Below are 13,177 nucleotides of genomic sequence, written 5' to 3'. Positions count from 1 at the left end.
AATCTTCAATATAGTTGTTGTATTTCCTTAAGATTTTCACTTAATTTTCTAATCTAAAAAGCTTTTTCAGATGATCATTTCAACATTTAAGCCATATCCACCCATGCATGTCTCCTTGATGGAAACACAAAGCATGTAACAGTCAAATTTGATTCCCTCTTCCCTGTGGTGCCCCCTCCTGGCATATACATCCTTTGTAATTTAGTCTGAGTAATGAAATGTATCCCATATCCCTGATCTTGGGTCTGTATCCTTGTTTTACAGGCTCTAGTGAAAAGAAGTCCCAGCAGTGGGATGAGCTCCACCATGAAGGAGTCCTTGGCGTTCCAGAGCGAGCTGCGCATGCCAGAGAGCGCCATCCGTCACCAGAGCTCCTCACCCGCGGACAAGGGAAAAGTCACCATCTGTGACGGCAAAAGCAGCGACGACGACAAACCTAAGAAGAGCAGCGTGTGTAAAAACATTGAGGGCTGCAGAGAGGATCTACTCATCCAAGTGGTATGAGAATTTCTTCGCTCTTTATTCTCTGAAACTGTTTTGATATCAAAAGTGAATCTGACTCACTGTAATCATTCTTTTTCACAGGCGAGCTCCTCCACTGCAGCCCTGGTGCTGGAGTTGCTCATTTTCCTAATGGATGCCATTCAGACCAATTTCCAGCAGGCATCGGCGGTGGGTAGCAGCAGCCGGGCTCAACACGCTCTCAACGAATTACACACTCAAGACAAGACTGTTGAGATGACAGACCAGCTCATGGTATGAACCAAACACCTTAAGAATAATTCTAACACACACGTGGATTTCTTGAATCACAATTGCTAACACTAAGCATGTTTTTATCCTCCAGGTTCCCACACTGGGCTCACAAGAGGGCGCTTTTGAGAACGTCAGGATGAACTACAGTGGAGATCAAGGACAGACCATCCGCCAGCTCATCAGCGCCCATGTGCTGCGTCGGGTGGCCATGTGTGTGCTGTCGTCCCCTCACGGACGCAGACAACACCTCGCTGTCAGCCATGAGAAGGGCAAGGTAATCCAGAAAACCCGAACATGTGTTTGTATCATTGCAACTTCATGTTTAATTGTGACTACATGGTGATTGGCTGTTTTTTGCAGATCACGGTCCTGCAGTTGTCTGCGCTGTTGAAGCAGGCTGACTCCAGTAAGAGGAAACTGACTCTGACTCGCCTGGCCTCCGCTCCAGTCCCCTTCACAGTGCTCAGCCTCACAGGAAACCCCTGTAATGAGGACTATCTGGCAGTGTGTGGACTCAAGGTAACAAACACAGTGAAGGAAACTATGAAGGATTTATTTCACAGGTTTGTTTCCGCTGACTTTAGTCTTGTTTCTGTGTCTCATCTACAGGACTGCCACGTTCTGACTTTCAGCAGCACAGGCTCTGTCTCAGATCACTTAGTCCTGCATCCTCAACTTGCCACTGGAAACTTCATCATCAAGGCCATATGGCTTCCTGGATCACAGACTGAATTGGCTATCATCACTGCTGATTTTGTCAAGGTGATTAATATTGTCAAATAAAAAAATTGATACACAAATTTAAAAAAATTGTAAAATAAATTAAATGTATAAAAAATATATGTTTGGGCTCAGTAATATTTTTGTTGTTTGAAAAGTCCCTAATGTTCACCAAAGCTGCATTTATTTAATAAAAAAATACAGTACATTAAAATGTTAATACAACTTAAATTACATTTTCGGTTTTAATATATCTTAAAGGATTAGTTCACTTCTGAATTAAAATTTCCTCATTTACTCACCCCCATGTCATCCAAGATGTTCATGTCTTTCTTTCTTCAGTCGAAAAGAAATTAAGGTTTTTGAGGAAAACATTGCAGGGTTTTTCTCTATATAGTGGACTTCAGTGGGGTTCACTGGGTGGAAGGTCCAAATTGCAGCTTCAATGCAGCTTCAAAGCGTTCCACAAGATCCCAGACGAGGAAGAAGGGTCTTATCTAGCGAAACGATCTGTCATTTTCTAAAAAAAAATTACAATTTATATACTTTTTAACCTCAAACTCTCATCTTGTCTAATTCTGTGTGAACTCTGTGCATTCCGGTTCATGACAGTTAGGGTATATCGAAAAACTCCCATCTCATTTTCTCCTCCAACTTCAAAATCGTTCTAAATCGTCCTACATCGCTGTTTTACCGTTTATTTGTAAAGGGCATTTGACCTTCTTTGCACGTTCATTTTGTAAACACTTTTGTAAACGCTGCTACTTCTGCAGCGATGTAGGGCAATTTTGAAGTTGGAAGAGAAAATGAGATGGGACTGCACAGACTACGCATGCGCATTGCAGAGCTACACAAGACAAGCGTTTGAGGTTTGGTAAACTGGTTATATATTTATGTTTCAGTATAATTACGCACGCTATGCCAGGGGAGGTTCTAAATCCTTTTTAGGTGGGTTTCAGCCCCACTATCTGTCACCTTAGCCCCCCCCAAACTATCTTAACGATCAGGCCAGTGCATTAGACAAACTTGGGGGGGCGCATGTCCTAAAAAGTTGAAAACCCCTGCCCTATATAGTCATATAGTATACCCTATATAGTCATGTGTCATTAGTTCTAGCATAAGTAATGTCTCTTAAATCACTATTTTTTGCAGATTTATGACTTATCTGTAGATGCCCTGAGCCCCATGTACTACTTCCTGCTACCAAGTTCAAAGATCAGAGATGCCACATTCCTGTTCAATGAGGAGGGCAAAAACATCATTGTGATCATGTCCTCAGCTGGATACATGTACACTCAGGTGATGGACGAGTCCAGCAGTGCCCAGCATGGCCCTTTCTATGTCACCAACGTTCTGGAGATCAACCACGAGGACCTGAAGGTTTTACAATGTTCTGTCTTCCTATATAGTCAGATAGACTGCAATAAGTTAACCAAGTAGATTCAGAATGGATTGAGTGTGACCGCATGCTGAGTTTGTTCTGTGTTTGCTTCGCAGGACAGTAATGGCCAGGTGGCTGGAGGCGGAGTCTCTGTGTATTACTCCCACGTCCTGCAGATGCTCTTCTTCAGCTACAGTCAGGGCAAGTCATTTGCTGCCACAGTGAGCTGCAGCAACATGGAAACACGGAGACTCTTTACCATCAATGTCAAAGGGTAGAATTCTTCTTCCTCTTCTAAATTTGTACAGAAACGTTTAATCTAAAAATTAGATTGTAACACTCTTTCTCTCATGTGTTTTGTTTTTCTTTAATGTTTGTTCTCTTGCACATGCAGATCTAATGGAAGTAGTAAGACATCTCCAGCACTCTGTCAGTGGTCAGAAGTGATGAACCACCCAGGTTTGGTGTGCTGTGTCCAGCAGACCACAGGCATCCCTCTGGTCATCATGGTAAAACCAGACACGTTCCTCATCCAGGAGATCAAAACCCTGCCTGCAAAAGCTAAGGTCAGTTTTTAGAAATTCCTAGTGGTCCTAAGGAAGTATAAAATATATTATAAAAGTTTAGATATTTTATTGTAAAAAAACACATTGATTTCTAGGGCTGGGTTTTGACACAAATTTCACGATTCGATTCGATTCTCATTCATAAGTTTTCGATTCGATTCAATATCGATTATTTTGGATATATATCAGGTACAGTACTTGCCAAATTTTCTCAAGGAAAAAAAAAAATCTCTCAACTAATGCTGTAAAATATACATGAGAGTAATTTGGTACTAGATTACTATAATATTGAAGGTTAAAATTGACTGATTTGTAAGCTATCCGAATATGTTTGTTTCTGAGGTAAATGTGACGTTACGTGACATTGTTTACAAGACTTTATATTGAAGTATTTGCACGGCTGAAACACTGACTGAGCGATTACATGAGACAGGATACAGATTGTAAAGTTGTACTCTTTCTTTCAACTTGCCTTCGGAATGTTTAGTCATGTTTAATTTGTGTTAATGTTCCGTCCATTAACTGAAAACAGGCTACACTAATCGATTCTTGGGATTTAAAGAGAATCGAATAATATCGAGATATCGATATTTTTTACCCAGCCCTATTGATTTCTGTGATAAGTGTGAATCGTTTAATGCAACATCTGTTGTTTTTGACTCCTGAGGCTGCGCTAATGTTTTTACTCACTTTCTGTGGCTAACATATGCTCACACTAATTCATTGCAATTAATAATGTTAGATGTGATTAATCACAGAAAACTGTGATTTTGACTTTAAATTTATTCACAGCCCTGGAAATATTATAAAATCATTAAAAAATATATATATTTAATAATAATTAATATTTAGTAATAATTAAAAAAGATTTGCATTGAGTTTAGTGTTTGCATTACTGATGCATTTTGATGCATTTCGATGATTATTGAATGCCATAAATTGAGATTACAAGCATATTGACACTGAGCTATTGAATCTATTATCATTCTTAGTTTCAGTAGTCATTGGACATACCGAATAGAACATTCCAGAATCACACACAAGTTCTTAATAAAAAATGAATATCCACTGCTGTGCTCCTCTTACCAGAATCCTGTATCTATTAAACATGGTTAAAATTCTCTTAGGAAATTATATTTTAGATTTATACTTTCAAAGAAATTTCTACGTAAACCCTGAATCCATTTTAGCGTCGTATATAAGTTTTAAAAATTGCTCTTTTGTGGTATTTCAACTTGTTACTCACCATGAAAATAGCCAAAATAGGGCTGGACGATATGGCCCAAATTTATATTTTTTACCCAGCCCTATTGATTTCTGTGATAAGTGTGAATCGTTTAATGCAACATCTGTTGTTTTTGACTCCTGAGGCTGCGCTAATGTTTTTACTCACTTTCTGTGGCTAACATATGCTCACACTACTTCATTGCAATTAATAATGTTAGATGTGATTAATCACAGAAAACTGTGATTTTGACTTTAAATTTATTCACAGCTCTGGAAATATTATAAAATCATAAATAATTTTTTTTATTTAATAATAAGTAATATTTAGTAATAATTAAAAAAGATTTGCATTGAGTTTAGTGTTTGCATTACTGATGCATTTTGATGCATTTCGATGATTATTGAATGCCATAAATTGAGATTACAAGCATATTGACACTGAGCTATTGAATCTATTATCATTCTTAGTTTCAGTAGTCATTGGACATACCGAATAGAACATTCCAGAATCACACACAAGTTCTTAATAAAAAATGAATATCCACTGCTGTGCTCCCCTTACCAGAATCCTGTATCTATTAAACATGGTTAAAATTCTCTTAGGAAATTATATTGCTCAGCGAGCACTTTCAAAGAAATTTCTACGTAAACCCTGAATCCATTTTAGCGTCGTATATAAGTTTTAAAAATTGCTCTTTTGTGGTATTTCAACTTGTTACTCACCATGAAAATAGCCAAAATAGGGCTGGACGATATGGCCCAAATTTATATCACGATATATTTCTTAATTTCGGTTGATACAATATAATTCCGATATCGATATGAACACTATTAAAAAAAGCCTCGTAAAAACTGCCAAGAACACCCACAACAGATGTCTGTGCATACAAACTTATGAAAAATGAATTTGCCAAGTCTTTGACACCTCATATAAAACCATATAATATTTTAGGGGAAAAAAACAGCACAAATAAATTAATGTTCATCTTTTATATGTATTTGGCTTTCATGCAAACAAGAAATGTGAAATCACTGTCAAATAATAGTCTCAGACTCACCTAATTAATATTAATATCTTTAACTTCAAACTATAGGCTAACATGCACTACCAGTCAAAAGTTTTTGAACAGTAAGATTTTTAATGTTTTTAAAGAATTCTCTTCTGCTCACCAAGCCTGCATTTATTTGATCCAAAATACAGCAAAAACAGTAACATTTTGAAATGTTTACTATTTAAAATAACTGTTTTCTATTTGAAAATATGCAATTTATTCCTGTGATTTCAAAGCTATATTTTTAGCACCATTACTCCGGTCACATGATCTTTCAGAAATCATTCTAATATTTTCATTTGCTGCTCAAAAATCATTTATTATGTTGAAAACAGCTGAGTAGAATTTTTTCAGGTTTCTTTGTTGAATAGAAAGTTCAAAAGAACAGCATTTATCTGAAATAGAAATCTTAAGTAACATTATAAATGTCTTTATCATCACTTTTGATCAATTTAAAGCCTTGCTAAATAAATGTATTAATTTCTATAATTTCTTTAAAAAAAAAAAAAATCATACTGACTCCAAGCTTTTGAATGGAATAGTGTATAATATTACAAAAGCTTTTTATTTTAAAATTTACTCAACTGTTTTAAATATTGATAATCAGCAAATCTGCATATTATAATGATTTCTGGATCATGTGACACTGAAGACTGGAGTAGTGATGTTGAAAATTCAGCTTTGATCACAGGAATAAATTATTATATTTTAAAATATATTCAAATAGAAAGCAGTTATTTAAAATAGTAAAAATATTTCAAAATGTTTACTGTTTTTGCTGTACTTTGGATAAAATAAATGCAGACTTTTTGAGCAGAAGAGAATTCTTAAAAAAAAAATAAATAAATAAATCTTACTGTTCAAAAACTTTTGACTGGTAGTGTAGGCTGATTATTCTTATAGATTAAAGCAAATGTGCTTTAGCCAGTATAAAGAGTATGAAACGTGTTCTGAGTTGCTGCAGAAAAAATAAATCAATGTATGGGAAACACTGGTAATGTATATCGAAATATCGGAAATGTGTTTAAAAATCATATCACCGTTATTGAAAAAAATTACATCACGATACATATTGATATTGAATTATTGTCCAGCCCTAAGCCAAAGAAGCTGGCATGGCGTTAAAATGCCAACCAGCCAACCAAATTTAGTACCAATACCAGGGTACCAGAGGCCTAATATAAATAGTAAAGATAAAACCTAATATGGTGCAAACACAAATAAGAAAAAGTCTCTCTTCCCCTCAGATTCAGGACATGGTTGCGATCCGTCACACAGCAAGCAACGAGCAGCAGCGCACCACCATGATTCTGCTGTGTGAAGATGGCAGCCTCCGTATATACATGGCCAACGTGGAGAACACGTCCTATTGGCTCCAGCCCTCCCTTCAGCCTAGCAGTGTGATCAGCATCATGAAACCAGTCCGCAAACGCAAGGCAGCCACGGCCAGTGAGTCACACCACATTTGCTCTGATTAATCACGTTGTTTAGTGTTGTTTAGAGATATTTATGTTCCATTTTGTTTTTCCTCATCAGCCACACGCACATCCAGCCAAGTTACTTTCCCTGTGGACTTTTTCGAGCACAATCAGCAGCTAACAGAGGTGGAGTTTGGAGGCAATGACCTGCTGCAGGTCTACAACGGCCAACAGATCAAACACCGCCTGAACTCTACAGGGATGTATGTGGCCAACACCAAGGTAACAAACATGATTCCAGCTAGAATATTATTTAGAAGTTACCATCAATGTGTTGCTAAGACATTTTAGCTACTTTTTCATACTTTTTTTTTTTTTTGAGTCATTTATGTTGGTTCCTGTCAACAGCCTGGAGGTTTCACAGTGGAAGTAGTGAACAATAACAACTCAATGGTGATGACGGGAATGAGGGTGCAGGTGGGCACTCAGGCCATTGAGCGAGCTCCCTCTTACATTGAAATCTTTGGACGTACCATGCAGTTGAACCTGACCCGCTCCCGCTGGTTTGACTTCCCTTTCACTCGTGAGGAAGCCCTTCAGGCAGACAAGAAGCTCTCAATTTTCAGTAAGAGCCCAACAGACAAAACAAAAAGATAATAATGAATTACATTTAAATTAAATAAAAATAAAATGGCATGATTTTTTTAAAATTCAGAATATTGTGAAATAAAATTGATGTAGATATTGCAGATTTGTTTTATTTAATGTCATTTACTTAAAGAGATTGTGATCTTTCATATATGTATATGAGTGTGTGTGTGCCATAATGTTTTTTAATAATTGATACATTTTGATATATTTCTATATGGAATTTATATAAATGAGCGATTGCAATTTTTAATTAAATTATAATTTATTTTTAATTTAATTCCTAACATTTAAGCTCTTAATATTAAGAGTGACTAATTATTAATGCTGATGTTTTTTTGTTTCAGTTGGTGCTTCAGTTGACCCAGCAGGTGTCACCATGCTGGACTCCATTAAGATTTATGGCAAAACCAAAGAGCAGTTCGGCTGGCCAGATGAGCCGCCTGAGGACTTCCCTTCAGCTGCAGTCAACAACGTGTGTAGCCCCAACCTAAACCAGAGCAATGGCACCGGAGACAGTGACATCACCAGCCCCATCACAACAAGCGGCACTGTACTGGAGAGGTACACTTGTCTCCTAAGCCAGTGTGCTCTGATTTCAACCTTTTATTTAATATGATTTCCTGTAAAGGAAAAAAAAAACATGTCTTCTATCTTTGTCTTCATTTCACTTAATTCACTGCATTTAATCTGTATTATTGTCTCAAGAGTGCCCGTAATTGATGTCAATTAACGTAACTGAAACGAAGAGCAGAGGAGAGAAAAGGGAGTGGTGGGGGTGTGTGCGACATGTCCAGTGCATGGCTGCCATCATAATGACCTTGTGCTCGCATGCTTACGTTTCCTGTGTTTGACATACAAATCATTTTACGCATTTCTTTTCTGTGATCCTCACACATTTTTCTTTTTCTTTGCTCCCTAAAACAATAAAAAAAAAAAGTTGTGAAACTGAGTCCTTATCAGCCTTGGACCGGTTAGTAACCGCCCTTTCTCTGCTTGTGTGCATGGTGGTTTGCTCGTGTGTGTGTGTGTGTGTGTGTGTGTGTGTGTGAGTGAGACAGCAGTCAGACTGAGCTTGCTCTGGTGTAGATCATGCAGGACAAATACAGCATTTATAAAGACATTAGTAATCACATAGGTGTTTTACTTTAATGCTTTTAGCGTTTGATTATGTGTTATGGTTTGAAAATGGCAATGCTTTGAGAATGATGTAGAATTTAAATGTGTGGACTTTGTATGGTTTGTATGGACTGCTATAATTTTTATATTACACATTGCTTTCCCTATCTAACTGTTGTCTGATCTCTAGGTTGGTGGTCAGCTCACTGGAAGCTCTAGAGAACTGCTTTGCTGTGGGTTCCCCCAATGAAAAGGTAAGGAAATCTTGTTCCTTTTGTGATTAGGCATATCAAAAGTACCAGTAACAGGTGATCCGAAATTAAGAATGCATGTTTAAAATTATGTACGCTCACATAAGATGAAGAATTCATATCATTTACTTAATAAAAGCTGTTTTTCCATGCTGAGATCAGATGACTAGCTGATATACTACTTGCTTTATCTTCATAACCTTGTTATTGGACAAATTAGTCATGGTTGACTCTGAATAGCACATTTCTAGCAATCTACATCCACACAACTAGGTGTCAGTATAATTCCAAAGATGACAATTATATTGGCCTGCACAACATAAACTAAAATTATACCTTTAGTATTCATGTAGATGCATTGTAAATATTTCAGTGCCTGTTCAATTTTTGCTGTGAAATCAAATTTGGTTTCAAAAATCATTGAAATTTTGGTTTTGTGATTACACTACTTAAAGCCACTGTTATTTTAGTATTAAATATTAAATATAGTTTGGTATTTATTAATATTTCGAATTAGCTTCTTTCAATTATTAATTGAATAAGAAATAATTTATATTATTTTAAATTCTATTTTATTGGTTTTACATTTAGTTTTTTTTTAATATTTCTATTTATCTTTCTAATTTTTAGTAATTTTTTTTTAGTAATTTAAATACTTCTAGTTCTTATTACAATTTAGTATTTTTTTTTTAGTTCAGTTTTTAATAATTTTTTATCATTTATTTTATATTTTCAGTTAACAAAAACTATTTGTAATAGTTTTAATTCAAAATTACAGCACTGCTTTTTGCTGGGGGGTGGGGGGGTTCAGATTGTTTCAGTTTGTTTTGAATGAAATTTTCATTTACTTGTGACTTTCCATCCCTATGATCTACAGGAGAAAAATAAAGCTACTGCTCTAGAGTTGGCCACTCTCCTCCTGTCCATCCCCACTCCTGCTGGAGTACAACAGCAGACCAAAGGCCTTCTGGCTAGCCTGCACACCAGCCGCACAGCCTACCACAACCACAAGGTACAAACATGATCCCTGCTGATCAGAACTTTATCCTGTTTTAGACATGAATCACCATATCTTTAAGCTCAGCTTTCTAATCGGTGCTTAATCTGTGTTTAGGATCAGTCTCTGCTGAGCAATGCAGTACAGTGTCTGAACAGCTGTAGTAAAGAAGGGAAGGAGCTAGACCCTGATGTGTTCCAGAGGCTGGTGATTACAGCCCGCTCCATCGCCATCATGAGACCCAACAACCTCGTGCACTTCACCGAGTCCAGACTTCCTCAGTCAGACACTGGTACACCCATTGAACTTTTTTGACATTCATCTTGTTGTCCTTTTATGCACCTTTTCATAAAGTATTTTTTTTTTCTTTCTTCAGATATAGGTGATGATGGGAAGGATGGACTGAAACAAGCTGATACTGAGAGTTGTAGCTTCATCATGCAGCTGGTCACTAACTTCTGGAAGCTTCATTCTCTCAAACCCAAGAACGCATTTTTGGCTCCCGCCTGTTTGCCAGGTACATAGTCACACAGTGGTATTTATTGATTTGAGTCACACTAGGAGTTCATCAATTTATTGTTTCAGGAAACTGACACGTTTTTACATTTTTCTTTTAGGTCTAACTCACATTGAAGCCACAGTCAATGCACTGGTTGATATCATTCACGGTTACTGCACCTGTGAGCTGGATTACATCAATGTGGCATCTAAAATCTACATGCAGATGCTGCTCTGCCCTGTACGTATTCTATTGTGGTTCTTCTCCATGATCTTTACCTTTTGAAAAAAATGTATATTGCAGTTCTCACATCTTTCTTGTCTGCAGGACACCTCTGTGAGCTTTGCATGCAAACAGGCTCTGATTAGAGTTTTGAGACCCAGAAACAAACGCAGACATGTGACCTTGCCTTCTCCCCCTCGCTCCAACACACCCATGGGTAAGAGCCGTGCCTTTCAGCTTTGTGACTTGTGAATCATACAAACACCTTACAATGAATCAACCCAAAAAAAATGCATTGCTGTGCTTTCATATCTTAGGAGATAAAGATGACGACGATGATGATGATGCTGACGAGAAGATGCAGTCCTCAAACCTGACGGGAGGGGAAGGCGGCAGGCAGGAGAGTCAAGAGCAAAGCGAGGTGGACCACGGAGACTTTGAGATGGTGGTGAGTTTCGCAACCACTCTGAGTCCAGCTGTTGGACACTTAGAAGTGTTAATATGTATATCTGACAATGATTAGACTGTGATATGTATGCATGTCAGCAAACCAACATTTACTGAACCAATAATAAAAAAAAATGTAAGAAGTTATTGAGCAGTAATAATGATCATCTTTAAATCATGCAAGGTCATATAATTATATATTAATATACTACGTAATGAACAAATAATCATCACAAGTCAAGATGCATTAAAGTTTATTCCTAAGCATATTTTCCAAATATTCCAGAATGTGCACAATTAATCAGGAAGAAAACATCAACAATCAACTAAGTTTGCCCAAATGGATTCACTCGGTTATGAATAATGATGCACAAATATGAGGTGACCAGCTTCAAGTAAACTGAGAACACTAAATAGTCCAATTCATGCTTTTTAAGAGCCAGCTCCTAAAAAATCAGTCTCTGGTGAAACATCTGCAATGAACACTTTAATTAAATATTTGAGATGGCGGTTGTTGCTTTAAAATAAGTCTTTGTCCAAAGTGCTGTATGTAAAGAAGGCGGTTGTTATGTAATCCTCTCCTCTCTTTGTTTGATCTGCAGTCTGAATCTATGGTCCTGGAGACAGCAGAGAATGTGAACAATGGAAACCCTTCTCCACTAGAAGCTCTGCTGGCAGGGGCGGAGGGCTTCCCACCCATGCTGGACATCCCTCCAGACGCTGATGATGAGACCATGGTGGAGCTGGCTATAGCTCTTAGTCTGCAACAAGACCAGCAAGGTCACTGCTTACACATTTCTGACCTCTGAGAGAAACATTTTATTTGTTTAGCAATTTTTGAGATGGATGCTGCTGGTCAAATGTTTGGAATAAGTATTTTTTTATTTTTTTGCATTTGTAAATTTTTTGTAAAGTGTCTTTTTCAACAAAGCTGCATTTTATTTGTCAAAAATACAGAAAAAAATGTAATATTGTGAACTATTATTACAATTTAAAATAACCGTTTTCTGTTTGAATGTTTTAAAATGTAATTAATTTGTGTGATGGCAAAGCTTCAAACTTCAAAGTTGAGTTTTTTGCAGTCATTACAGCTTTGCCATTACAGGAATAAATGACATTTTAAAACATTAAAATGGGAAACTGTTCTTTGAAATTATATTTTACAGTGTTGCTGTTTTACTGTATTTATCAAAGAAATGCAGCCTTGGTGAACGTTAGAGACTTTTTTGAAAAATCTTAATTGTTCTAAACTTTTGACTGGTAGTGCATATGGTCTAGGGCTGGGTATCGATTCAGATGTCCCGATTCGATTTTGATTCGCAAACTCTCGATTCGATTCAATTCTCGATTTTTTGATTGCATTCAGTGAATATAGTTTTAATAAAAATGCTATTGATATTTCTAAAAAATGAACAGTAAACATCAGTTTACAAATGGTGAATTAGGCTAATAAAAAGAAATTAAGAACCACATGTCTGTATTTTAAACCTATTCTTTTTTTTTTTTTCAGGAAATGGTTGAGTATTATTTTAGGTATAAAATATCATTATTGTAATGCTTGTAATGTCCATTTATAGTCTTTACACAGCAGCTTGGCTCCTTAAATGTTTAAAAACCAGCTAATTTCAAGACGCTGGCGTCACGTGGGTCACCCGCAGTGTAAGACGCTCAAAGCTCAAGACGTTCGGTTAGACATTCGATCGGTCGTTCGAACGTTTGATTTTAGCATTGAGTACGCTTCATATATTTCTCTGTTCACGCTCCACTTCATCTGCCAGTGAATTCAACGATCTTATCAGATCTCCAGCCGCCATGTTTCAAACGATCCAAACGTAACACGCTTCCGCCAATCCCTGCCTTGAAGCAATGATTGA

At 36.9% G+C, this 13,177-nt stretch overlaps 1 protein-coding gene across 1 annotated transcript in view; it reads left to right on the top strand.

Moving 5' to 3' along the window:
- LOC107712655 (E3 ubiquitin-protein ligase UBR4) overlaps positions 1-13,177 on the top strand; it is a 51,250-nt gene that overhangs the window by 15,055 nt on the left and 23,018 nt on the right. The window contains exons 34-53 of the mRNA XM_016517963.1: positions 265-498; positions 586-756; positions 848-1,030; positions 1,117-1,275; positions 1,366-1,518; positions 2,629-2,856; positions 2,974-3,131; positions 3,252-3,423; positions 6,950-7,151; positions 7,239-7,402; positions 7,529-7,745; positions 8,116-8,332; positions 9,078-9,141; positions 10,016-10,150; positions 10,253-10,427; positions 10,512-10,652; positions 10,753-10,874; positions 10,962-11,073; positions 11,174-11,304; positions 11,906-12,083. Of these exons, the coding sequence (XP_016373449.1) occupies positions 265-498; positions 586-756; positions 848-1,030; positions 1,117-1,275; positions 1,366-1,518; positions 2,629-2,856; positions 2,974-3,131; positions 3,252-3,423; positions 6,950-7,151; positions 7,239-7,402; positions 7,529-7,745; positions 8,116-8,332; positions 9,078-9,141; positions 10,016-10,150; positions 10,253-10,427; positions 10,512-10,652; positions 10,753-10,874; positions 10,962-11,073; positions 11,174-11,304; positions 11,906-12,083 (3,316 nt within the window). The remainder of the gene's footprint in view (positions 1-264; positions 499-585; positions 757-847; positions 1,031-1,116; positions 1,276-1,365; positions 1,519-2,628; positions 2,857-2,973; positions 3,132-3,251; positions 3,424-6,949; positions 7,152-7,238; positions 7,403-7,528; positions 7,746-8,115; positions 8,333-9,077; positions 9,142-10,015; positions 10,151-10,252; positions 10,428-10,511; positions 10,653-10,752; positions 10,875-10,961; positions 11,074-11,173; positions 11,305-11,905; positions 12,084-13,177) is intronic.

Source organism: Sinocyclocheilus rhinocerous, unplaced genomic scaffold, assembly GCF_001515625.1.
Source record: "Sinocyclocheilus rhinocerous isolate Xijiao unplaced genomic scaffold, SAMN03320098_v1.1 scaffold418, whole genome shotgun sequence".
NCBI lineage: Eukaryota > Metazoa > Chordata > Actinopteri > Cypriniformes > Cyprinidae > Sinocyclocheilus > Sinocyclocheilus rhinocerous.
The sequence above is the reverse complement of the archived record's forward strand: the minus strand, read 5'-3'. Positions and strand labels throughout refer to the sequence as shown.